We start from the raw sequence: 25,500 nt of genomic DNA on the forward strand, positions 1-25,500 counted from the left end.
CAGGTCCTCGGATTCCAGGTCCCGAATCCATCGCTGCATCAACTCTGGGCCAATTTGGGCCAAGAATCACATTTCTAAATTCTAACCCATCTTCGAAGCACAAACAGGCTGCTAACCAGACGAACGACCCAACAAGACACTTCTTGCTGGAAGAACTCTCTGCAACTATGGAGGGTTTAAGGAAGGGAGTGGAGAGGCCATGGCGAGTCCTGGAATTCTACAGCGGCATCGGCGGGATGGTATCACAATTGATAAAATTCAAGTGGAAGCCTTTGTTTTTTCTTTAAATTCAAGATTTTGATGAGCCATTGCTCTTTGCTTTTCCAATGCCCCCTAGCGGTATTCCTTGATGAAAGCAGGTGTGGATGCAGAGGTCGTCGAAGCCTTCGACATTAACGACGTCGCAAATGATGTTTATGAACAAAACTTTGGCCACCGTCCGCACCAGGTATCCGCTTCAATTTAGGGTTCTATCATGCGTATAAAATATATAGTCAATTCATGTAATTTTGCAATTGTATGGAAGTTCAAATTGGAGAATAAGTGCTGAATTCAATGTTCATGCCTCAAGTTGGAAAATTTCTAAGCACAAAATAGAACTTGCAGGCTCAAATTTACATCTATTTGGTTGATCTTGATCTCATTATTGCAATTCACAATGAACATCGGCTACCAAAAATTGTAAATTTGTTGTTAATTAAGATCCATCGTTAAAGTGCTGATCTTGCTTGCAACCTTCTGAAATGAAATGTGAGTTTGAGTTTGAATTACATCAACTGCATAGCAAGATAATTTACTGGATAGAAATGCAAGAACACCTTTTGTGTAGAGTAATCGATTTTATCGAAGACTGTGGGTCCATTTACTACTGTTCATGCTAACTTCAAAAGTTGCAATTTGGTAAGGATAGGGTAATATCCAGACCTTGTCTGCTGCTGACCTTGATAGCTATGAGGCAGATGCTTGGCTTCTGTCGCCTCCATGCCAACCTTACACGCGCCAAGGTTGGTGAATTACTTTCTCCTTTTTCATATTTTTCTTGCCTATGTTAGAATAACCAAAATCGATTATGTTGTTAAGGTCACCAGAAGGGTTCCAGTGATGCTAGAGCCTTTTCCTTTCTGAAGATTCTTGAACTCATACCACAAAGCTCAAGGCCTCCTGTCATGCTTTTTGTAGAGAATGTTGTCGGATTTGAGGTTTGTCTTATTCATTTGTGAGTGAGTTCCTCGTAAGTGTCATTCATTTCATAAATTTGCTAAATGAAAATCTTGAAGATTGATTGGAACCTAAGGGGATTTCATGCTGGGGGGTAGAAACTAACCATAAATCTGAGTAAATATGAGGAAGAGTGATTTGCCGCATTTAGTTTAATTGTATAATTTCAATGTCGTCACTCGTAACAGCTTCTAACCATTTTTGCATTTGTATGATTGATGTTTGGTGCAGACTTCCGATACGCATAAAAAGATGATTGCAATTTTGAGAGAAAATCATTTTTGCACTCAAGAATTCATTTTAAGTCCTTTGCAATTTGGTGTTCCCTATTCGCGCCCTCGCTACTTTTGTCTGGTTCGAATATTTTTATCTCTTCAATTATATAGTTCCTCTCTTTCATTTCTCTAGCAGTTTTTCATGAATAAACTTTCCATGGCTTATATATGGCAGGCCAAGCGAATTCCTGTGTCTTTTCAGAATCCACTATTCAATAATAAACTTCTTCGAACTCCTGGCCCTATACATGGGAGTTCTGAAAGCACAGCAACAATTGGCGAAGCAGACTCACAAGCATATTGGGATAAATTACAAGAAACTTGTCAGCCTATAAAAGATTTTCTGGAATCGAAGAATTTTACAAGTGAAGTTGTTTCAGAACAATGTAGTATGCGTGGTAATGTTTCTGAAAGTTCAAATGTTATTGAGGAAGAAACTGGATCTGTCGATCATCCTCTAGATCAGTATATAGTCCCATCAAGTCTTGTACAAAGATGGGGCAGCGCAATGGGTAAGTTAATCGCGCACTCGTTTATATATTTATCTCTCATACCTGAAATTTTTTATCTTTTCAAGTGCCTATACCCTCCGAATAATTTCTTGATGGATCATAGATATTGTTTTCCCTGAATCAAGGCGCTGCTGTTGTTTCACCAAAAGTTACTTCCGATATGTGAAGGGCACCGGATCCCTATTGGCGACTGCCCCTGTATGTGTACATGTACTTATCTTTTACGTGAATAAGCATTTGAAGTGAAGCTTGTGCATCTTTTTGAATGATCGAGAAATAAGAATTTGCTTTCTGATCTGCACTAATTTTACATGTAATGAACTAACTTGCAGGGAAAGATGAAAGATAAAACATCATCTTTGTCGGAGCTTCAGCTTCGATACTTCACACCAAGAGAGGTGAGAATAATTTCGTATTTCTTGTGGAGTGGTTCGGTGCTGAGGTTGTTTTATTTTGTCATTACCATTAGGTTGCCAATTTACATTCTTTTCCCGGAAAATTTCAATTTCCAGAACATGTTAGCCTTCGCCAACGGTAAGCTCATCTTCCTGCCTCTCAAGATTCTTACAATAGGCAATACATTTCATCTTTATACGTTTAAATTTGAGTGATTTTTTTGAATCTGGACCACTAGAACAAGAACAAATTGCAGAACATTTGAAACAAATCCAGAAAGACTCTAAGGAAAAGACAGGATCATGCTTAAACTTCTTCCGAATCAACTTTGCACATATATGTCTTATCGCGAAATCTTAACTACGGATGCTTTTGCAATGGTGATTATAGTCAATGGAGATGATAACTTCATCATGTTCACAATTTGATTCATTTTCTGCAGCTACGCATTGCTGGGAAACAGTTTGAGTGTGGGAGTTGTGGCACCCCTATTCGGCTACCTATTTGCTCGTCCATCGGATTTGTTTGAATGCATTACTGCACACTTATCGTGAGCTCTTCGTGCTGCACCGGAACTTCCTCGCCGGCTGCTTCGAGTATCAATTATTTAACTCATCTTATCTGTATGTTAGTTAAGAAGAAAGGAATTGTGATTTGTTTCAGATTTAGATTTGAGCATTTGATTGTAGGCTTACAATGTCGTATGCACAACTCCATAGATTTTGAGTAGTTTTTGTGGTGTTTGTTTGTATGAACCTTTTGTGAGTTTCAGATAGACGAGAACGATTATGTTTGCTTTGGCAAAAAATAACGGTTTACATTAGAGCTTGCCAAAATAGGCAGCCAAAAAATTCGATCCGAATCCGGCAAGAAAAAATCTTACGTGAACTTGAAAAACTAAGTTTGAAACTTTTTTAATCATATTGGCACACAAATTCCGGGCCCATAAATGTTGGGTTGTGTACCCGATTTATTAAAATTAATATTTATATTTTAATAACTTAATATATACATCTTTCGTTTCTCTAATGGTCACATTCTACTTAATATTAAAAATATTGTATTTGTATAATTTTATTTTTTTTAATAAATGTCATTCTATATTTTTGCAATTATTTATTAATTTGTACTCTCATCTCAACAAATAAATCGACCCTTTTAGCCGGAAGCTGGACGGATGTAGTAATAACTGAAAAAATAAGATATGATTTGATTATAAAATTCTTAATTTGTTTGAATTTGATCGTTGATTCAATTTCTATTTACACAAATAAAAATAATTTAAAATTAAAATTAAGCTTGAAATGCTCTAAATTTAGAGCTCCATTTGAAAACAACTATTTGGCAATGGTCCGAATTGCAACTCCTATTATATACATATACTTTTAGCTTTACATATAAATTATATTATTTACAAATAATAATTTTTAAAATATATATATATATATAAATCAATATATCAAGAATATTAAGTAGTTTTACTACCCACAGAGTAAACAAACCATGAAAGAATTTAAATTAAATTTTATGTATTTTTAAATAATAAAAACAAACCAATAATATATTTTTTATAATATTTTTAATGAAAAAATAAATAATAATATATATAAAAACATTTGTTGGACCTAATTAAGTTCCAAAACAGACAAACCCCAAAATACCCCTGCACGATGATGTGTAATTTATATTTTGTTTTATATTTATCATGATACACGATTATACGCATCAAATTTGTTCATGGGCGAAGGAAGCAAACCCTAGATCACAAAATTGAAATTCGAAACTCTGTTGTAAGGCAGCATCAGTGATCAAAAATACCTAATTGCTGTTTGCGTGGTGGTGGATTATCCCTCAATTTGAAGAAAAAGGTCAGTTGTGTTTCAGATTTTGGGTTTAATTCCAATTCTTTAAATCCCCAAATTGATGGAAATTCAGCTGTTCAAATTTGGGGGTTTCATCTTTTTTTACGTTTTTCGCAAGTCTGTGTTCTAATTCGTTCATCAGATGGCTGAAGTGTTTGTTTATATTTACGTTTTATTGTGCTTTATTGTGCTGACCTACACGTTATGGAGGAATTTGTAGTATCTAGATTTTGTAATGAATTTAGTTAAAAAACATCGATATCTTCGAAAATTTTTGGTAGGCATCATGTTCTGATCGAGTATTATTAGTTAATCTAATTTGATTACAGCAGGTATTAACATTTGAAAAAAATTTAACCTGAAGATCAGCTTTAACAATGAAAGTGATGGACATATACAGCCTGCAGTGATCGTTTAGAATTTTCTGACTTTGTATACAATTATAAAATTCAAAATATTAATGATAAATAAGACCTGGAGTAGATGGTTGATACACATGTAATTCGTGTTGCTTGGGGCTAATAAGAGGGGCTAGATTAGTTTAAGAATCTAAAATAATTAATCTTTGGACTGTGAATATAAAGCTACATAATTGTGACTCAATTACGCTATTAGTGAAGTTGATACTTGATTTCTTCTTGATTGCTTTACAAAGATGTTTGCTGTTACTTAATACTTGATTTCTGCAAGATTAAGATATAGTTTCACTTTGCTCTGGATTTGCTTTCGATTATGCTTTTTGCGGCGATCTAATATTTCTCAATGAATTGATGATTTCAGTACTCACTTTTTTTCGAATTATCACAGAATTCTGATATTTGCCGTAGAGATTGCTGATCATGAGGTTCAAAAAGGGAGATACAGTGGAGGTTATGGACAGTAGGGAGATGCCAGTTTCATGGCATATCAGAGAGGTTGTAAGCAGCGGTGTTTATACATATCGTGTGCGCTGTGTGTCTAATGGTCAAATCATAGAGACGGTTCCATTGAAGTCTGTGAGGCCATTGCCTCCTCCGGTGCAAGGTCTCGAGAATTGCAGTGCTGGAGACATTGTGGAGTTGTTTCATGAAAATTCATGGAAGCCTGCTGTTATCTTGAAGATAATGGAAAAGAAAGAAGGAAATAGGAGGAAGATCCATCTGCTCGATGAAACATTCCGAAAGTGGTATTTAATAAGGCTGCTTGGGAGCTCGCACGAATTAGTTGTTAACAGGCGGAATCTCAGAATTAGACAGGCCTGGTGTGGGGGCAAATGGATTGTAATGGGGAAGGTATGTTTCTTTCCTTTTCATGCTGGAATTTTAGCTTTGGTATCTTTGTTTTTCCTTGATCGTGCCTTGACTTGCATGTTAGTGTTTTGTTAAATACTTTTGGTTCCTGGTTCTAATCTGAATTGTGCTACTTGTCTCTGTTTGAAATCCTTCGAGGACAAAACTTGACTCAATTGGAAATTCTGATGCTATAAGTGTACTCAATGATCTTGTTTGTTTTCTGTATGCATGAATCCAATTCATTCATATTTTTGCTATGTCTGATCCCGTTATTTTATGAAATTCGCAGGGTTCTGAAGCAGAGAAGGAAGTGGTGGCCAGCAAACCATCAACATCAAATTGTTATCGAAAGAAGATTTTCCAAGCATCTCAACAAATTGCAAGGGCTGAATATCAATCCAAAAGGTATTTCAAAGACAATCAAGACGATGCAATGCTGGGGGAGTCTTCTCTGGTCTCATCAAGATCCCTAAAGAGGAGAAATTCACGTTCCACTGTTGTCGAAGCACAAAATGGACGGGCCCAAAAGTTAAGGGCAATTGAGAAAGAAGGCATGAAGCAGAGAGTGCCTTCTGCCCCATTGTATGAAAAGGTAGATGTTGTTGGTTACTCAAAAGAAATTTTGGGTGAAACGGACATACTTGCTTCCCATAACAACTTTACATCTAATGGGCATAATCAAATGGAGCGGATAAAGCAAAATGATGTACCTGGCTATAATTTGGTGAGAAGCTCTGAACTAAATAATTCTGACAGCGATGCTTCTTCTGTTGGCAGCTGTAGTCTTACGAAACAAAGTCCAGGAAATTATTATGGTCAGTTTAGATCTACATATTACCAAGAAACAGACACCTCTTGTAGTGATGCCGAGTCATCTAATGGCAGAGAAACTTCATCACTTCCTCCAAAAGAGGTATTCGAGGTCAGTATGCTTCATAGGCTAGAGCTGCATGCTTATCGCTGCACTCTTGAAGCTTTGTATGCTTCTGGTACCTTAAGTTGGGAGCAGGAATCATTGTTGACTGATCTTCGTATTACGCTTCACATTTCAAATGACGAACATTTGCAGGAGCTGAGGCACTTAATTTCACGTAAAACTTCTCTTGCTGGTAGATCATAGCGAAAGGGTGTTCTTGTTATCGTGCATTTCAGCATTTCTCTCATTCACAGATTAACATATTACTTTTTTATATTCCATAAGTGTACGAAAGAAGCATGAATTGTACACTGTAGGTCTCATCTCAGTTATTTATGTGCAGATAGCACTTTTGTAAACTACAGGATACATGTATCATACTCTCTTTCTTTAATTGATGTGGACAGTTTTTTGAAGAAATGGTTGTGTATTAATTCAGATTCATTGTGTAGTATCCTGAAATAGAATACAATACGCACATCTGATTCATAACTTAGTTTGCTTGAATGCTAATGTTAGGAAACTAATACAGGCATGTGATACTTTTTCTATTGCTATGCTTAAGCTTTTCGGGAGCGCATTGAATGTATTTAGGATCATTTATTTATTTACTTATTGGTATTTGGAGGATGCGATTGATCATAGCTGTTCTGTTCCAGAGCTAAGGTTGGACGCACGTTGGTTTGTTGATTCAATGATGATTCCAGGGCTTGCTGCCTTTCATTTGGCACTGAACTTTGGATGATTGTTTCGAACAGATGCCGAGCCCTGGTATCATGCATTTTAATCTACAATATATTTTCTATTTGTGTTTTCGAAATTTACTCCAGGCTTAACAGGATGGAAGGATGGATGCATCAACATCCGGTACTACAGGAAGAGGAGGTATGACCAAAGTTTACTACAGGCCTGACTATGGTTGAAAACTTCATTCCTTTTATTTTCTTTATGACGTTTTATCCGCAGACATTATCACAAGCAGCGGAGCTCGAAAGCCATTTCCGGCAGAGCCAACAGAGAGTGTAAGGAGCTGCTGCATAAGTTACATATTTTTACCCTTTTTAGCAACAAGTATAGATAAACGAACTTATTTTAACCTTGTAAAGTTAAATTATTTGGTATTATAATTCATTACAGCCAAGTCTTTTTTCTGTGTGAATTGTGAAGTTAATGGTAATTTATCCTGATGTTTCAATTCAATTTCTGCCTTGATTCTACATGTCCAAAATATGCTTTTTCTAAGAGACCCAACATGCAGCAAATTAGGCTTTGACCTAATAGTAGACCAATACTCAGCATTAAATATCTATTTCTTCTTATAATATGTCCAATCAAATATTGATTCTTCGAAAGTCAAAACCTTCTTCCAAACTCCCATTCCAGTCCAAAGAATAATAATCAATCAAGAAAAGTCTCATCCTCTCTCCATTTTTAATCACAAGGACAAGAAAAACTTTGGAAGAACAGTAAAAGTTGTAGCTTGTTCCATTCATCATCAAAAGATATAACAAGACCAGCAGTCTTCATTCATCATCATCCACCACACTTTGAAACAAATCCGAATAAAATCCCCATAGACAAACACACACTCAAGAAAATTGGGCCTAACACCATCAGCATCATCATCGCCAACCAAACACCAAAATAAACCAACAAAACGAGAAAACGGCCTGATGCATCATCACCACACCAACAATCCTCTCTTAATCAAAGGACTCGTCGTCGTCATCCGGAAGAGGCTGGCTCGCCGCTGCAGCCAGCTCCGCCTCGTGCCTGAAACAAAACAATAAACACAAGTAAATATTAAAACTTGTCATGTGAGCCAGGCATATATATATGTATGTATGTATTTGTGTGTAGAGAGAGAGAGAGAGAGAAGGGAATGTACTGTTGCTGCGCAGCCATATCAATTTGAACTTCAGGTGGAGCAAGAGCCGGCGACTCGACAAAGTGCAGATTCGGGTCACTGCAAACAAAACAAATAAGAACAGAAAGCAGCAATAAGTTGAGCAGCACCACTTTTTCCATATCAGGAACATTAAAATCTTGTACATATATATATATTGAAGCAGGGCATACCCAGCAAGCTTCCTAGCAAGATAAAGGAAAGGCTTCTCGAAGTTGTAGTTACTCTTCGCAGATATTTCATAGTACTGCAAATTCTTCTTCCGGTGGAAGGTAACCTGCTTCGCCTTCACCTGCCTATTCTTTACATCAACCTTGTTTCCACAGAGGACAATAGGTATATTCTCGCAAACCCTAAAATTAGCAGCAAAGATATCAGTGGAATACAGGTTTTCATAAGAACTTTACAAACAAGCGAGAGATGTTGAACCATACCGGCAAAGATCACGATGCCATGTTGGGACATTCTTGTACGTCAGGCGAGCTGTGACATCAAACATAATGATGGCACATTGTCCATGGATACTGCAGAATCAGAAATTTCAAACACATGTTAATAGGAAAATCAGTGCAACACAAAACAAAAGGTTAAGTTTATCACATTAACAGGCACCGAACATATATACAATGCACTTTACTTACTAGTATCCATCGCGCAGGCCACCAAATTTCTCCTGCCCTGCTGTATCCCAACAATAAAATCTGATTTTCCCACAGTTAGTGAAGAAATCCAATGGGTGAACTTCCACACCAATTGTAGCTATTCATTATGAGAAAAACAAATGCAAAGCAATACAAATCAGAGTTTGGACAAACAAATAATACAAAGTTTGCAGAACTGTAAAAAAAATCATATCAGTCATTCTTACGCTCATATTTCTTTTCAAATTCTCCCGTCAAATGCCTTTTCACAAACGTGGTTTTCCCTGTACCATCACAAGCAAATTTCTTAGGCTAACGTACATACAATTCCTTTACTTTCCAAAATAGCAAATGCTAAAATCCATCTAAACCTAAACCAATCTATCAATGTTTTCCAAGTACATAGCCGATGCGAAAATTCATTTTACAACAAAATCTGGAGCCCAAAAACAGATGCAACTAGCCTCAAATGCTAAATCACTAGTCGCAAAACATTTTACTTTAGGGCAACAGCATAAGGATCACATCAAAATGAAAATACTTCGTCCGCACGCTTACAATGAAAAACACTCATCTTCGCATCAACAATCTAAATCTCCTAATTCTAAATAGAAATTACCAACAGCAATACGAACGACAATCTACTGCCCTAAATCCTACAACATTTCAGATTCACCGCCGACAACTTAACGAATCAATATATCGAGCCGCACACAACACACAAACAGAAAATAAAATTACCAGTTCCACCGTCGCCAACAATTACAAGCTTGAAGCTTGGGTAATCCACAGTCTGCTGATTCGGCAATGCCTAAAAATCCGGAAATGAAATCAAAAAGTTAAAATCGATCAAACTGTACAACGAAAACACAAACAATCCAAAATCCTCCTCCATCCAAAATCAAAAACAGAGAGACAACATACCATTTCTGATCTGCTCAGATCGTCTAGAGAGAAAACACCGAAGGTAGCGTAGAACAACAGCTATGGCGAAATCAATATCAATTGGCAGAGGATTCAGCCTGCTTATGGCTGAATATATATTTGAAGAGCTGAGTACGGAAGCCCTAATAAGGGTTTTTGAATTTCCGCTGAATCGCGTAGCTTTGAGGTGACGCGACAATTTCCACCGTCGGATCAAAATCGCCTTCACGTGCTTGTCACGTGCCCCTCAATTTGAATTTCAAATGTGAGCAGTTAAATCGATGACCGTTTCTGTTCGATATTGGGCTTTATTTGGGCTCTGACCCATTTCTTTATATATTAATATCATTATTACTAACGGTAAAATAATTGCCTGCAATTATATTTTCAATTAATTGACAAGTTGGAATTATTTATTTATTTTTAAAAAACACTTTATCTAGTATTAATGACTATTGCGTTTGTAAATTAAAGCTCTATTTACATGAATTTTTTATATTATTCTTGTAAATAAAATATATGTCAAATACAATTTAAAAATGCATTCGGTTAATATTTAAATTTTAAATATTTTTACTATAAGATATGAAAATATTATTAGAAATATTTTTGTGTGTGTTCATTCATTTTTATGTTGTCATTGGAATTCTTGTTGGGAGAGAATTTGAAAATCGAATTTTAAATAAATACTTATGTTTGGTAATTAAATATATATATATATATATTTTTTCTCAAAATTGAATTCATAAGTAAGAAAAAAATGAGTTAATTTGTAAACTAATTTATATTAAATGGATATTTAATTTCCTAATTTATGTGTTGTCTCAATTTTCTTTCATATTTCAATATTATATATCGAAATTCAATTAGGGTTTGTTCGTTTGGAGAATTTTACCAAAATCCTTCTATTCATCCAAAATTTTTCTTTAAAAAACATCAAATCAAACATCTATTTTTCATTTTTTTATATTATACTAAAAATCAATTTTACATTCAAAACATCACATCAACACTTATTTATATCACATTATACAATTATGCAAATTCAAAATTTTTACTATTCAAATCCCAACTCAAAATCCAAACCCCCAGACAAACACGCCCTAACAATGACACCAAATCAAAAACGTTCTTTAATGCATATATCTTGTATGATGGACATTCGAAAGCATACATTTTATAAATTTATTTCCCAAAGCATAATAAGATTAAGATCAAAGCGTAAAACACAACATCACCTGACAACCAAACCACACCTCTTCCTATGTACTTAAAAAGGCCAAATAATTCTGTGTGAACGTATTACATATATTAATTTTTTTTTTCTTAAATAATAAAAATAAATAAAACCCCGCGATCGATAGTTGGATATTTTTAGTATACAAATAACAAGGCGTTCCATTCAGAGTTGGGTGTTAGGCCGAGACCTCAGCTGGTTTACGAACGCTAAGAAGCTTGACATCGTCGACGACGGGGCCACAAAGGGACGCGTAATCGTCGCTCCTCGTATGATAGTACGTGCTAAGGAACATGATCCGGGTTCGGGTCGCGGTCGCGACAAATCGTAGCACGGCTCGTTTGTACCCACCCTTCCCTCGGGACTCATACGGGACTTTCACCGTGTCTCGACCCGCAAACGCTTCCACGACCATCGACCCCTCGCAAGAGTTACTCGCGTCCCCGACCGCGAACGTCAATTGGTACGTCTTTCCGATTATGGTCCGGGCCACTTGAGCGATTGCGCTCTCTTTGCCCCCGACGAGCTCGACCGCACGTTGGCCACGAGGAACGGAGAAGTGGGCAGAGTCGATGTACTTGACGGCTTTGAGGGACTCGATCATCCATGCCGGGAGCGGGGAGTGGTCGTCTTCGATGTTCGGGGGGATCAATACGCCCCAACTCGTGTTAGGGAATACGTACGGCCCTTCTTCGAAGTCCCCGTTCTTGAGCAAATTCGCTGCGTAAGTACACACAAGTCATTAAAAAAACGATCTTTATGAGTTATACGTAGCAAAAATGATTGAAATAGCAGCTATAAAGCTAACCATATAGGAACTTGTGGTCGCTACTCTTCTAATGCAGGTAAATCTTGGAAAGAAATCATCACAACAAATTATATATAACCAAAAACAATCTAAATAGCAGCTATTAAGCTAACTATATAAGAACTCGTAGTCTCTACTCTTCTACTGCAAGTAAATCTCGAAAAGCAATCATCACGACGAATTGTATATAGCCAAAAAGCAAGCTAAATAGCCAACTATAAATCTAACTACGTGAGAACTCATAGTCGCTAGCAGGTAAATCTTGAAAAGCAATCATCACGATCTATATATAGCCAAAAACAAGCTAAATAGCTAAATAAAAATCCAACTACGTCGGAATTCACAGTCACTACTCTTCTACTCCAAATCTCGATTGAGCGCAATAACTTTAAAACCATGCCATACTCAACTACCACGGGGCGTAAGCAAGGGTCGACCGAATGACCTTGCAATCATCAATCACCATACTACGCTAACTCAATCATCCCTACGGCAACGACAAGATTACAATCTGGTTTTATAACTTCCTACATTCATGTCCAAATGCAATTCATCGACAATCCTCAAAATTAAGAAACTTTACTTGACTCGACGAACAACAAACTATTATACCTCAATAGCCATAGCAAGAACTCACCGCTCGTCGGTCTAGGAGGATACAAAGCCCGGATGGCAATGGAGTCGACTAAAGGCCCACAAGCTGGATCCTCATCGGTGCCGGGGTTGTGGAGGAGGATCCGAGCAATGGCGGAGAGTGCACAAAACGCCCACGAGTACGAATCCCAGCCATTGCTGCTGTAGAGCGTCTGGATCGGGAGGATGCCGAAGTCGGGAGCCACGGATACATTCAAACTCTCCTCTTGCGCGCAAGTTCGAGCGGCGCTAAACGTTAAAGCATAGCACATTCCTTTAGTTACATTAAGATCTTGCTTTATCGACGCCTCGTTGCCGAGGCGGACGGCTGCATAGCCCTCCGGGACGACGAGCAGCATGTCGCCCTGCTTCTGCCCTGCTTTGATGTATTCGACGAAGCCGGAGATTGTCCATTTCGGAATGGCATTCGAGCTGCGCACGATCGTCCCGTTGAGGTCGGCGGCCTTCGGAGCTAGCTCGAAATTGCCATTGTCCAGAAGCCCTGTGGAATTTTACATTTCGAATATATAATTCGGACCCGATATGAAATAAAAAGTTAGTATTTGATATAATAGCTTGAAATGCTCTAAAGTATCCATGTAAACAGAGTCGATATGTTAGGAATACAAAGCGTTAGCATACAAATTGATCTAAACAAGTGCAGATGTGAGCTAGAAATCGATCCTTTCTGTGCAATGTTTCTATCCGAACACATTTTAGAGTCTTTTCTGATGCAAATGTTGCAAGAGAGTAGGGGAAAGTGGTTCAAGAACTCAATCAATCGATGAACACACAATTCTATCAACCAGTTTTGTTGTTATGTAACAAACATTGGAACCAAAAGAGTGTTAAAAATCATAAAACTAAACCAATCTGTGTTAATTTAGCATAGCAAGAACCATTCTGAATCTTGTAATTTGATGTGTACCAGTTAGGACTTTGATTTCTCAAACTAAACTTTCAATTGGCTGAGTAAATCAAAATAAAGATCTGATCTTTGTCAAGAAAATGCACTCAAATCTTCTTAATGGACCCAAAAACAGTAAAACACCAATGTATATATACATATATATATACACACACAGAGAGAGAGAGAGAGAGAAAGAGAGAGCTGACCATCCCTAAAGAGGGAGGAAGAATGGCAAGTGGCAAAACACAAAAGGACCCAAACGAGAAGAGTGAAACCCCTCATTCTTGACTGTGCAAGGGTTTGGTTTTGTCTTTTTAGAGAGAGAGAGAGGAGGGGAGGAGTGAGAGAGAGTTGAAGAGGGAGGGGTTTCAAAAAAGGGGGTTTTATGCATGGGGAGATATGAAAGAGGACATGGGTTTGGGGACGAATTACAAAGGTGCCCTAATTGATGAGTAAGTTTGTAGGGCCATGGGTGAGTAGTCTGCCCTCTCTCTCACATGGGGATCACCCTGTCTCCCTCTACCTCTCTGTATATATCTCCATCTCTCTCTCCCCACAAGATTTTTATATACTCCTATATAATATATCCATGGATGGATCGAATCCAATTCAGTCCTTGTATAGGAATTAGGGTTATCTGGGAAATGGGCAGATGGAGAAGATGACAAGAAAATGGAGGGAGCCACAAGGATTGATTGATTGATTTTGCACTTTGATTTAGAGGCAGCTGCTGCTGCTGCCATTGCAGTATTGCAGCTATTGCTATTGCTACTGCTACTGAGCAGCCATAAATTGAGCCTGCTTTTTGTCCTTTTTCTGCCATTTCTTTTCACTCTTCCTTCTTCTCCATACTTATCCACTTTCCTATTTTAAGATATGTATAATAATAAATAAATCTAAGGATAAAAGAATCCTTCATAATACACAAAACTTTATGATGACACAAAAATCCTTGATAACATATAATAAAACAAATGTGTATGATTCACTTCATTCAAATTCCTGCTTCAATGACGGTAATATTATTGGCAATAAAACTTTGTCATATTGTGTTTTAATTTTATTTATTTATTTTTATAAAATCAGCAAATAGCTGCTAGTCTAGTTTGAGTAAATTCTCGACCAAACCTCTATCAGAGTGAACGATGTGAATAATATTTGAGGTAATAATTTGAGGATCATCATTGTCGGCGCTTCTTAACTTTTCCTCTTTTTTTTTTTTTTTTTTTTCTTATTATTATTATTATTTATTTTTTTTAATATAATACGGGATAAAGTTGTGATTTTCTAAATTTATTTATTTGAGAATGAAATATGAATTTAAGAGGCACGTGGTTAGTTTGATTAAAGTGGCATTTATTCAGCAAGCAAAGCCTTCCCTTATTATTATTGGGGAATGGAATCATGAATGCAACCAAACTATACATACATATTTCAAAATTCATGCATAACCACTTAGGGTGTGTTCGTTTGTAAGATTTGTGCAAAATCTTACTATTTATCCAATTTTTTCCCTCCAAAAACATCAAATCAAACACCTATTTTTCATTTTTTATATTATACTAAAAATCAATTTTACATTCAAAACATCACATCAACACCTATTTATATCACATCGTACAACTATTCAAATTCAAAATTTTTATTATTCAAATCCCATCTCAAAATTCAAACCTCCAAACAAACACACCCTTAGTATTTTTTTTTTTAAGAAAATAAAATTTAAATACTCTGCGAGGATTTGGTAACACTATCCATCGATGCTATGTATGTACGTATATATGTCATTTAATTTCACATGTAATGATATCATCCTCATTAATATTTATATTTTTTTGTATTATTATTTTTTGGGTTGAATAAAATAATAAAGAGAGAAACATGGCACGAGGGTTTGTGGGGCCCGATAGGCCCAATAGTAAATATAGAAGATCATGTTTCTAGGCCTATTTAGGGCATGTGGGCCCTCCATCTTTCAATTTTCTGGGCCCACAATACACCTCACCCTCGTTTTTGGTTTTTTTTCTCTCTTTCTCAAATTTTTACTTTTATTAATGGGAAAATTGTATTAATTGGGTGTGTTTGATTTAGGTTTTAAATTGAGGATTTATTATTTTTATTTTTTTAGATATTTTTTGATGGAATGTAATAATATAAAAAATAATATTTTATGTAAATGTTAAATTTATTGGAATTTTAATTTAAATAATATTTTATTAATTTTGAAATCAAAATCAAACCCATTTTACTTTGATGTTTTTTCTTATTTATTATTTTAAAAAATTTTGTGGTAAATATAATGATTTGTTGTTTTATTTTATGCTATTTTATATTTTCAATAAAAATATAATAATTTTTATGACATATATAAAAATTAATCAAGTTATTTTACTTAAACACCATCATGAGTTCTCATAACATTCCTATAACCTCTTAGAATAATTATAAATATTGTAATTTCATCATTGCTAAATAATTCTTACTATTCGTTGTAGACAATGTGTGTCTGTTTGTTTTATATTTGTAATAAAAATTAATATTTGTTCATACTTATTTTCAATAAAAATTATACTCCCTCCGTCCCAGATACCATGTACACGTTGCCGTTTATGTCCGTCCCATGTACCGTGTCACTTTCCTTTTCTGAAAAATGATTACACACTTTAATCTTATTTTAAATTTCTTAATTTTTTTTAATTTTAATTAAACTAATTAGTTATCTTAATTTTAATTTATAATTATTTATATTATAAGATAATTATTTTCACTAATATATTCTTAATTATCTACTAATTACACCCCTCCTAAAATACCGTGTCTACGGACACGTTATATGGGACGGAGGGAGTAATAATTATGATAAAAATATAAAATTAAAATTAAAATCTTGATATCAAACCAAAGCCAAACAAACAAATACAGTCAAAATTTTAATGAGTTTGTTTATAATTAGTTTGGTTGTTTTGCTTTTTATTTTTTTTTAAGTGAAACGATGTTCCGATATTATCGTTTTAATAATAATAATAATCATCATCATCACCACGAAAGATAAATTAAATGTAATTTTTTTTATATAAATAAAAACTCTGAAAAAAAAAATGAAATTAAAAGAGGGATGCTGTTATTATAAATTTGGTTGCATTATTGAAATGTATGAAGGAACATCCCATGAAAGTAGCATTAATTTCTGCACCTGTCGTTTCAATTCAATTTGGACCACAATCCATTCATATTTTTACAAGGGTTTCTGGAAAAAATTTGTGATAATTAATTTTATAAATATATATTTAATTTAATATATTAAATAAATTTTTAACGTGATATTTAATATAAATATATATATTAATAAATATTGTCAAAAAAAAAAAAAAAACGAACATAACCGGGGCTTATCTTTCTTACCATATGTGTATATATAGACTTTTATATATATATATATAATTATATGTTTTCAATACAAAAATAATCTCACAGTAATTTTATCAGTTATATTACTCCTTCTGTCCTAAACGTCCTGTTTATTTTTTTATTTTCATTTGTCTCACTTAATTTTTATTTTATTAGAAAAGAAAATTATAAATTTTAATCATATTTTAATTTAATTAGACTGTTATTTTTATTATAAAATAATTATTTTTTGTAATACATTATTACTTATTTACTAGTACTACTAATTATATCATTCATAATTTTTTGTATTTACAGTAAAATGGACACCTTAATCTTTCTCATCATTATATGTAAGGATTTTTTTTTTGTGTGTGTATCTTTTTTTATTATTATTTCAAATAACTTTTCACATAAGGTATGTATATTTTATATTTTTTTATGTAATATTTTGAGAAATATAATACTTTTGGGTGTGTTTACTTTGAAATTTTTGTTTTGAGTTTGATTTTGAATAGTAAAATTTTGAATTGAAATAGTTGTTTGATGTGATATAAATATATATTGATGTGATATTTTGAACATAAAAATTAAATTTTAGTGTAATAAAATAAATAAAAATTGAGTGTTTAATTTAATATTTTTTTTAAAAAAAAATTAAAATAATAAAATCAGATGTAAAACCTGCATAAACACACCCTTTATTTTTCTAATTTTCTCAAAAAGTAGTTAAACCAAACAGACGTCCACGTATATAGATAGAAACATAATAATAATCAGGATGTACTTTTGTATATCTATTATTATTTGAAGGTAAAAATAATTGTTTTAGATTGTCTTCTTGCATATATATATATATATATAATTAATATTAATTAATGTAATTTTTTAGAAAAATAAATAAATTAGAAAGCATAAAAGATGAAAGGCTAGTGTCGGTTTATTTATTTTTTATTTTTCTTATTTTAAATACTCATCGGCTAAATAGTAATAGCTTCTCAATGAAGTGCTGAATATTCTGATACGTAGTTATCGTTATTGATTTTATTATATGAATTCAGACAGACATGTAGGGAATAAAAATTAATTTTCAGAATATAATAACCATAATTTGCGTGAATCACACAATTTTCTAGACATTATTATTATTATTATTATTATTATTATTATTATTGATTGTGTAACTTCCTTTTCTAATAATAATAATAATAATAATAATAATAATAATAATAATATAATCCTATTTTATATAAATTTATTATATTCAACTATTATTTCATATAAAAATAAAGTTTAAAAAGTAATTACTTATCTTTTCATTTTATTGTAAAGTTTAGAGGTACGTTTTTTTACCAAAATTTACTATTTGACTATGCGTTTTTTATAAAAAGACAATTTTTTCTTAAAAAATATTTTATCAAATAATATTTTAATACAAAATACAAATTAAATTTTCTCAAACTCAACAAATAATTTTAAACATGGACTTAATTAACATTTACTTGATAAAGATGAATATGGCAGTTCTATTTTAAAATTTGATTTAAAAATTTTACCAAATAATATTTGCCAGTAATAATAATAATAATAATAATAAAAATAATAATAATAATAATAATGCACATAAAATTTAAGTTATACCTAATTTGTGCACATCACATGGAATGTTCTACAATAGTAGACGTCATTTTACACCATTTATTAGCAAAACATAGGCTTGTTTTCAATATGGGATTCATATTATGTGTTATAGTAAAATAAGAACAATAAATAAATAAATGTTTTTTTTTTTTTTTTTTTTTTTTTATATAGACCACTGTTTTAAATATTTATTTTTAGCTAAAATATTGTATAGTTTTATAATTTAAAATATCACATTAAATATTTATGTATTTTAAAAATATATTATATAAGAATCTATTTTCACCTTAAAATTTTTAATCATCAAATGAATACATAGACAATACTAGTTGAAATTTCATTATGTTTTTTAATATAATAATTTTTCATAAATATTATTAAAAAATATAAATATACAAATATTAATATTTATATACATTATTCATTCATAAAAAATTTAATATTTCAAAAAAAAAATAAAAAAAATAATTCATCGAATTCTATTTGATAACTTTATTGTTCGACAAATTTATCAAAATTTAATACTCCTAATAACCAATAGCATAACGATTTTTATTAGTGTTTTCAAAAATATTAATTATATAAATTTTATATAAAAGTATAATTGAAAATCCTGGCTCAATAAGTTAAATTTTGGTAAACATATGTTGTGGAAGATAAATTTCACAAGTTTTTGAAATAGCGCAAAAATAGTCAACAATTAGTTATACAAAATTAGGAAAATTAGTTTCAATGGCTGACGAAGAACGACTGGCACTACCATGGCGACGACGAAGCACCCGAAGCGCATGCTTGCAGTGCCTGGAATGGACGTCTCAAACCATCCGATCCTGGGGCCTAAAAGGCACACCACATCCTATTATATCGAGTGCGCGGGAGACAGATTGATCAACTGTGAAACTATATGCTTTGGGGATAGATGACGATGATGATTTGAAGCGGCAATAATGTCGGGTAAGGAATCGATGATGGACGCCTCGAGGCGGAAGGATAGTCCGATGTCTGTGATTAAGGAATTCGACGGCGACTCTTACGAGGAGAGCCTGTCGAAAGATGATAGGAGCTCCCATGGTTACTCGAGCGGAATTCTTCCAGCACTCGGCGCGCACAGCACCCACCGGATCAAGCTGCGACCGTATATTGTGTCTCCACTTGATACTCGTTACAGGTGCGTATTATGTAACGAATCCTGGTTGCATTTGCGTGTTTTTTGTACGGATGTTAGCTTTCCTATGCATTTTGTTGCTGTTGTTTTTGTTCTGGTAGAAATGTGGAATTAGGAATGGGAAATGCCTTGGCGTGATCATGTTAATTTGCCTGCTGGATTTCCAAGAGCGTTTATTATATGATAATGGCGAAGTAATAACCCTAGAAGATCCAATTTGGTTTCAACACTCAGAGGAGGTTCATAAAAATATGGAATGTAGACTATTTCACAACCTAGATTTTGATTTGTCTATTGCAGAAACTGGCAATAGAGATATCTGTAAATTCCTTGTAAAATTAGAGAGGATGAGAGGGGAACAACTGAGAAAATGAAGCTGCAAATTATGAATTTGAACTTGGAACATATCTGAGGTTTCTAATTAATAGAGAGATCTGTAAATTCCTTGTAAAATTAGAGAGGATGAGAGGGGAACAACTGAGAAAATGAAGCTGCAAATTATGAATTTGAACTTGGAACGTATCTGAGGTTTCTAATTAATAGAGAGATCTGTAAATTCCTTGTAAAATTAGAGAGGATGAGAGGGGAACAACTGAGAAAATGAAGCTGCAAATTATGAATTTGAACTTGGAACGTATCTGAGGTTTCTAATTTCGAGACCCGTATGCAGGTGCTCGTCTGTCAAACTTATTTTTCAACTTTGCTTTTCAGTTTCAATAATGTTTATGTTCAAGTTATGTTTCTGACTATAACATCGTTGTGAGCAAGTCTCGTTTTCGACTATTGACTTTGTTGTAAGCGAGTCTTGTGTTTTACTCTAATTCGGTTGACAACGCCTGCTACATTTGATTCTATCAAATGATCAATGCCGCTCCGTACCATCTTCACGTCCACTTTTAGATCATTTGGTAAATTGTCTGCCAACCACCTTCCATAAGTGCATATTCCGTATTTTCAGCGATCTTCTTGACTCCTGATTATGATACAATGGACAATTTTAGCTACGCCATCTTCGATCTCTCCTAGCTAACTCAAATTGTTTCTTTGTCACTACTTGAGTTTGAAAGAATGTTAATAATTTATGATGATTATATTTCTATTATCTAGAGTAGAGAGTTATTGTTTGATTAAATCTATTAGATTAGATTGTTATTATTTTTCAGTTAGCATTGCGCCTTTATTTCATTATTAATAATAATATGCAACTCTAAAATTTCTGCAAAATGTAACAATGAACGAAAGAAGGTCTTAGTTTTGTATTGAATTAAATTGATATCCTTCTACAGAGCTTGGCAGACGTTTCTGAATGTATTGGTGTTCTACACAGCATGGGTCTCTCCATTTGAATTTGGTTTCAGCATAGGACGCGATGGTGGAGTTCTCTCCATCACAGACAATGTTGTGAATGGATTTTTCGCGATTGATATCATTCTGACATTCTTTGTTGCCTACCTCGACAAAGGAACTTTTCTTATGGTCGATGATCACAAGAAGATTGCTTTGAGGTACACTAGAACCTGGCTGATCCCTGATGTTGTATCCACAATTCCCTATCAACTTGCACACATAATTATCAGCTCTTCTCTCGTATACGGCATCCTTAGTATGGCCCGTCTATGGCGTCTCAGAAGAGTCAGTGCAATGTTTCGGAGGTACAATCTCTAGTTGGTGCTAATTTTTTGCATGTTGAAAATTTACGGTCAGCACAGTCTGTGATGCAACTACACATGAATTTGCACTTTTACAGTGTTCTCTGTGTATTTAAATCTTATTCACAGATTTCACTTCTGACGTGTACCATATTCGAGGTTGTGTTGTGGTAATGCTAATAGGGAGATGACATGTGTTAAACTTACTGCAGATTGGAGAAAGACACAAACTATAGTTACATGCTGGTTCGAATTTTGAAACTTACGTGTGTAAGTATCTCATGAGAAGCCACTACATGGAAATGACATGAATTAAAAGCGTTTGCCTGATAAATGTTTCATGCTTTTTGTAGGTAGTACTTTTTGCGACTCATTTTGCTGGTTGTTTCTTTTATTATATTGCCGATACTTATCCAGATCCAACAAACACATGGATTGGTTCTGTAAATGAGAATTTTCATGATGAACCTCTATGGGACCGTTATGTTACATCCATCTACTGGTCTATTGTCACTGTAACAACTACCGGCTATGGTGATTTGCATCCAGTAAACACAAAAGAAATGATATTTGACATTTTCTTCATGTTGTTCAACCTCTTTATGGATTCTTATCTCATCGGAAACATGACCACCCTGATTGTTGAGGCAACATCCAAAACTAGGATATTTGTAAGTACAATCCTTGGACTATCTTCAAGAATTTCAATCCAAAACTAGCATACTTTTCCAAAGATTATTATATCTTGTATATCTGGAGTTAAAGACATGAAAACTCTTGAAAGGTGATGGAATTTTTCAGTATCTGAATCTAATTTTTTATTCACACGTGGTGCTGTGTCCAGAGAGATACTATCCGTGGTGCTTCAAGCTTTGCTAAAAGGAACCAGTTGCCTCCTCGACTAGGAGATCAGATGCTATCTCATTTGAGCCTGAGATACAGAGCTGACTCAGAAGGGCTGCAGCAGCATGAAATTCTTGATGTTCTACCAAAAGCAATCCGTTCAAGTATACTGCACTATCTGTTCTATGCACTCGTTGATAAAGTGTATTTGTTCCAAGGAATATCAAACGACCTACTCTTTCAGCTGGTAAGAACTAATACTGTGCCCTTAATTTGATTGTGGAAATACCTTATGCAGCATTATGAGTGGATTCCTGTTATCTGATTAACTTCCAAGAACCATATATACTCCTGTGATCTATTCGGTTTCATTATTGGAATCAAATACTCTAGAATGAACCAGATTTTCATATTGTTGTTGTTGTTGATGGTCTACCTCTCAGGTCACTGAGATGAGAGCAGAGTATTTCCCTCCCAAGGAAGATATAATTTTACAAAACGAGGCGCCTACGGAATTATATATTTTGGTCAATGGGGCAGTGGTATATTTATCTCCTTTCCTCACCATATTCCAAACTATGAGATATTTGTTTATTGTAATGTGAGGTTATGTCAAGATTTTTTATTTTTTAGTTTTATTTTAAAAGTCATTGCTATTTGCAAGCAAACTAGATATCATCCTTTTTAGTCAGCTTCTTCATACCTCCATATTTCTTCTATGTAAAAGCTGATCTGACTTTCTGATGCTGTTAACATGGCCGCAGGAATACATTTCTCACAGAAATGCAATGGAATGGGTAAGTTTTCATTTGGTCCTGATTCCCTTGCACGTATCATTGATCGGATATTTTTTATTAATAAAACCACCTAACGAGCTGATACTAACAGGTTGTGGGTGAAGGCAAGTCGGGCGATGTCTGTGGTGAAATAGGTGTTCTCTGCTACCGGCCACAGCTTTTCACAGTTCGCACGAAACGGCTTAGTCAGCTGCTGCGGTTAAATCGAACTTCTTTCTTGAATATTCTTCAGGCTAACGTTGGAGATGCAACTATAATCATGAACAACCTTCTCCAGGTATGAAACATACATCTTTCCAACTTCTGCTTTAGTAGATGAAGACTAAATTAACAGGTAACATTTGATGATCTTTCGATGTATATGTGTGTTTTTGGAGTATGCAGCATCTGAAGGAGCACAAAGATCCCATGATGCACGATATTTATAGGGACACAGAGCAGATGTTGGGCCATGGAAGGATGGACTTGCCTCTCAGCATATGCTTTGCTGCTGCCAGAGAAGATGATCTACTGATGCACCATTTGTTAAGACGGGGTTCAGACCCGAATGAACCAGACAGCAATGGCCGCAATGCCTTGGTATTTTCCTGCACTATTCTACTAAAACCATAACTCAGAATACAGTTTCTGCATCTGATAAAGACACCGTCGGTTTATGTAATGGCAGCATATTGCAGCATCAAAAGGAAGCTTAGAATGCGTCGTCTTACTTTTAGATTACGGCGCTAATCCAAATACAAGAGGTACTGTAATCTAATTATGCATGCCTTGAAAAATCAAAACCAGAAGTTAAAATTATAATGTGTTTGTAATAGAAGTGATCATGGAAACAAGTTGACGATGAAATGCTTGCAGATTCTGAAGGGAACGTTCCATTGTGGGAAGCAATATTGGGGAAGCACGAGGCAGTGATTAAAACTCTCATCGAAAACGGGGCTAAATTATCTTCCGGAGACGTTGGCCAGTTCGCCTGCTACGCTGCCGAGCAGAACAACATAGACTTACTCAAAGAAATCATCAAGTACGGCGGGGATATCACGAAATGCAGCAGCTTAGGAACCACTGCACTCCACACAGCTATATCCGAGGAAAACATCGAAGTTGTTAAGTTTCTGATCAAACAAGGAGCCGACATAGACAAGCCGGACGCTCACAGATGGACACCACGGGCGTTGACTGAGTACCAGGGGCACGAAGAGATCAAGGCCTTGTTTCGGACCATCAAGAAGTCTGACCAACCGGGTGCAAGCCCACCGAGCTCAACAATGCCAGAAGCGCCTAATTACCTCAAGAAACACTCGAGCGAGTCCTCGATGCCTAGTAGGGATTCCATGGAAAGAACACAAGATTCTGGAAAGATGGAATATTACACCAGCGATTCAAGATCACAGGCAAGTGATTATCGGAATTCACTCGCAGGAATCATCACGGCTAGCTACAGACAAAGCGAAGGTAACTTTTCGCCACTATGACAGATTTACCATATGAACAGATTTTTTTTTGCTTTTTTAAAGTAATGCAATGATCCATATAAATGTGGTAACCAAAAATATGCATTATGCAGGTGGAACTGCGGGGCTCCCGACTCATTTTGATCATACAAAGCCACAGAGCCGTGCTCGGGTGTTTATAACTTGTTCAGGCAAGAGTGATCTAGAAGGACAGGCTGTGTTTTTGCCGGGATCTCTTCAAGAACTACTGGAGTTGGGATCTCAGATATTCGGATTCCATCCTACCAAAGTTCTTAACACGGATGGAGCTTTGATCGAAGACTTTGAGGTAATAAGAGACGACGATCATCTTGTACTTGCTAGTTAGATCATAGGTTGATGTTTTAACAAATTAGTGTAGTAATTTATTTGATTCTTTATGTTTTTTAGTGAAATCTATAACGGGAAGTCGATGTTTTTAATGTTGAGGGAAAATTTTTAAATGTTGGGTTTTGTTAGTTACTTTGTAGAGTGTTTCTTGATTATCTTAGAAAGGTTATCATAAATGGATCATGATGTTTGTGACATTCTAATGAATTTGTGTTTTCTTGATTTTTTTTTTTTTTTTTTTTTTTTTTTTTTTTTTATAATTTTCTTATCTTTAGCCTTTGTAAGTAATGTTTTATTTAGTATTTTTATTTTTGACAAGAATGTGATTCAAGTAAATTTAACAGTTATTTCCTCTCACTCTCCAATCTTCTGAGCATTTTTCAGAGAAGTTTTCATCCCAAATAAAAAAATACAAACTTTCATTGAATTCCTTTGAATTGAAATCTATCAATGTAATATTATATTATTTACACATTACTTGTCGATTCTATTCAATTTTTAAAATAACATATACAAATGCTAATAAATTTTGTATGATAAGCAATGATCTAATGGGGTCAACTTATAATTTATAACCCCTATCAACTTTTCCTTCTAATAATTTAATTTTATTTTGCAAGAGAAATAATGACGTAAAAAATTTCTCCCAAGTTGAGACTAAGGAAAAAAAAATTGTTCAAATTTAAAAT

General features: G+C 34.4%; 5 protein-coding genes across 14 annotated transcripts; 3 read left to right on the forward strand and 2 right to left on the reverse strand.

Moving 5' to 3' along the window:
* Positions 1-45: 45 nt before the first annotated feature.
* On the forward strand, positions 46-3,194 carry LOC127243523 (tRNA (cytosine(38)-C(5))-methyltransferase 2). Of its 4 annotated transcripts, none has more exons than XM_051263595.1 (10): positions 46-239; positions 338-448; positions 906-1,004; positions 1,089-1,199; positions 1,450-1,572; positions 1,669-2,005; positions 2,109-2,203; positions 2,338-2,403; positions 2,475-2,539; positions 2,844-3,194. In XM_051263595.1, exons 1-10 carry the CDS (start codon positions 168-170, stop codon positions 2,953-2,955), a joined length of 1,191 nt encoding a protein of 396 aa, XP_051119552.1. In that variant the 5' UTR covers positions 46-167; the 3' UTR covers positions 2,956-3,194. The 4 variants fall into 4 exon arrangements, with proteins under 4 accessions (XP_051119552.1, XP_051119551.1, XP_051119553.1 ...); XM_051263594.1 differs by having other exon boundaries at positions 911-1,004; positions 1,081-1,199; XM_051263597.1 differs by having other exon boundaries at positions 85-239; positions 911-1,004.
* Positions 3,195-4,113: 919 nt separating this feature from the next.
* On the forward strand, positions 4,114-7,591 carry LOC127243362 (uncharacterized). Of its 7 annotated transcripts, XR_007836987.1 has the most exons (6): positions 4,114-4,269; positions 5,071-5,534; positions 5,824-6,625; positions 7,110-7,221; positions 7,290-7,335; positions 7,417-7,591. XR_007836987.1 is itself a non-coding variant. In XM_051263338.1 (5 exons), the coding sequence occupies exons 2-4, from the start codon at positions 5,103-5,105 to the stop codon at positions 7,193-7,195; spliced, it is 1,320 nt and encodes a 439-aa protein (XP_051119295.1). In that variant the 5' UTR covers positions 4,114-4,269; positions 5,071-5,102; the 3' UTR covers positions 7,196-7,221; positions 7,290-7,591. The 7 variants fall into 7 exon arrangements, 2 of the variants coding, with proteins under 2 accessions (XP_051119295.1, XP_051119294.1); XR_007836986.1 differs by having other exon boundaries at positions 7,110-7,335; XR_007836989.1 differs by having other exon boundaries at positions 5,824-6,456; positions 7,110-7,335.
* Positions 7,592-7,911: 320 nt separating this feature from the next.
* On the reverse strand, positions 7,912-10,077 carry LOC127243363 (GTP-binding nuclear protein Ran-A1). Its single transcript, XM_051263340.1, has 8 exons — positions 9,922-10,077; positions 9,739-9,808; positions 9,225-9,281; positions 8,998-9,115; positions 8,791-8,880; positions 8,530-8,709; positions 8,339-8,416; positions 7,912-8,223 (listed from the first exon to the last, which is right to left on the reverse strand). The coding sequence occupies exons 1-8, from the start codon at positions 9,922-9,924 to the stop codon at positions 8,154-8,156; spliced, it is 666 nt and encodes a 221-aa protein (XP_051119297.1). The 5' UTR covers positions 9,925-10,077; the 3' UTR covers positions 7,912-8,153.
* A 954-nt stretch (positions 10,078-11,031) lies between these two features.
* Positions 11,032-13,879, reverse strand: LOC127243461 (uncharacterized). Its single transcript, XM_051263489.1, has 3 exons — positions 13,716-13,879; positions 12,604-13,101; positions 11,032-11,878 (listed from the first exon to the last, which is right to left on the reverse strand). The coding sequence occupies exons 1-3, from the start codon at positions 13,789-13,791 to the stop codon at positions 11,337-11,339; spliced, it is 1,116 nt and encodes a 371-aa protein (XP_051119446.1). The 5' UTR covers positions 13,792-13,879; the 3' UTR covers positions 11,032-11,336.
* A 5,373-nt stretch (positions 13,880-19,252) lies between these two features.
* On the forward strand, positions 19,253-25,027 carry LOC127243667 (potassium channel AKT1-like). The gene is made up of 12 exons (XM_051263798.1): positions 19,253-19,705; positions 20,989-21,354; positions 21,564-21,621; positions 21,705-22,022; positions 22,196-22,441; positions 22,638-22,736; positions 22,959-22,991; positions 23,083-23,268; positions 23,376-23,570; positions 23,659-23,734; positions 23,847-24,443; positions 24,556-25,027. The coding sequence occupies exons 1-12, from the start codon at positions 19,485-19,487 to the stop codon at positions 24,807-24,809; spliced, it is 2,649 nt and encodes an 882-aa protein (XP_051119755.1). The 5' UTR covers positions 19,253-19,484; the 3' UTR covers positions 24,810-25,027.
* Positions 25,028-25,500: the final 473 nt, after the last annotated feature.

Source organism: Andrographis paniculata, unplaced genomic scaffold, assembly GCF_009805555.1.
Source record: "Andrographis paniculata isolate CXL003 unplaced genomic scaffold, ASM980555v1 Contig95END, whole genome shotgun sequence".
Taxonomy (NCBI): domain Eukaryota; kingdom Viridiplantae; phylum Streptophyta; class Magnoliopsida; order Lamiales; family Acanthaceae; genus Andrographis; species Andrographis paniculata.

Coding starts and splice junctions, on each gene's coding strand:
- LOC127243667 (XM_051263798.1), top strand. CDS start 19,485: ATGTCGGGTAAGGAATCGATGATGGACGCCTCGAGGCGGAAGGATAGT. Junction 22,737..22,958: donor TTTTGGTCAATGGGGCAGTG/GTATATTTATCT, acceptor ACATGGCCGCAG/GAATACATTTCTCACAGAAA. Junction 24,444..24,555: donor TAGCTACAGACAAAGCGAAG/GTAACTTTTCGC, acceptor TGCATTATGCAG/GTGGAACTGCGGGGCTCCCG.
- LOC127243363 (XM_051263340.1), bottom strand. Junction 8,881..8,997: donor GGCCTGCGCGATGGATACTA/GTAAGTAAAGTG, acceptor CTGATTCTGCAG/TATCCATGGACAATGTGCCA. Junction 8,417..8,529: donor CTTGCTAGGAAGCTTGCTGG/GTATGCCCTGCT, acceptor TTTTGTTTGCAG/TGACCCGAATCTGCACTTTG.
- LOC127243362 (XM_051263337.1), top strand. CDS start 5,103: ATGAGGTTCAAAAAGGGAGATACAGTGGAGGTTATGGACAGTAGGGAG. Junction 5,535..5,823: donor AATGGATTGTAATGGGGAAG/GTATGTTTCTTT, acceptor TGAAATTCGCAG/GGTTCTGAAGCAGAGAAGGA. Junction 6,626..7,109: donor GCTGAGGCACTTAATTTCAC/GTAAAACTTCTC, acceptor GTTCTGTTCCAG/AGCTAAGGTTGGACGCACGT.
- LOC127243461 (XM_051263489.1), bottom strand. CDS start 13,791: ATGAGGGGTTTCACTCTTCTCGTTTGGGTCCTTTTGTGTTTTGCCACT. Junction 13,102..13,715: donor TTCCTCCCTCTTTAGGGATG/GTCAGCTCTCTC, acceptor AAAATTCCACAG/GGCTTCTGGACAATGGCAAT. Junction 11,879..12,603: donor TCCTCCTAGACCGACGAGCG/GTGAGTTCTTGC, acceptor GTACTTACGCAG/CGAATTTGCTCAAGAACGGG.
- LOC127243523 (XM_051263594.1), top strand. CDS start 168: ATGGAGGGTTTAAGGAAGGGAGTGGAGAGGCCATGGCGAGTCCTGGAA. Junction 449..910: donor TTGGCCACCGTCCGCACCAG/GTATCCGCTTCA, acceptor TGGTAAGGATAG/GGTAATATCCAGACCTTGTC. Junction 1,573..1,668: donor GCCCTCGCTACTTTTGTCTG/GTTCGAATATTT, acceptor TATATATGGCAG/GCCAAGCGAATTCCTGTGTC.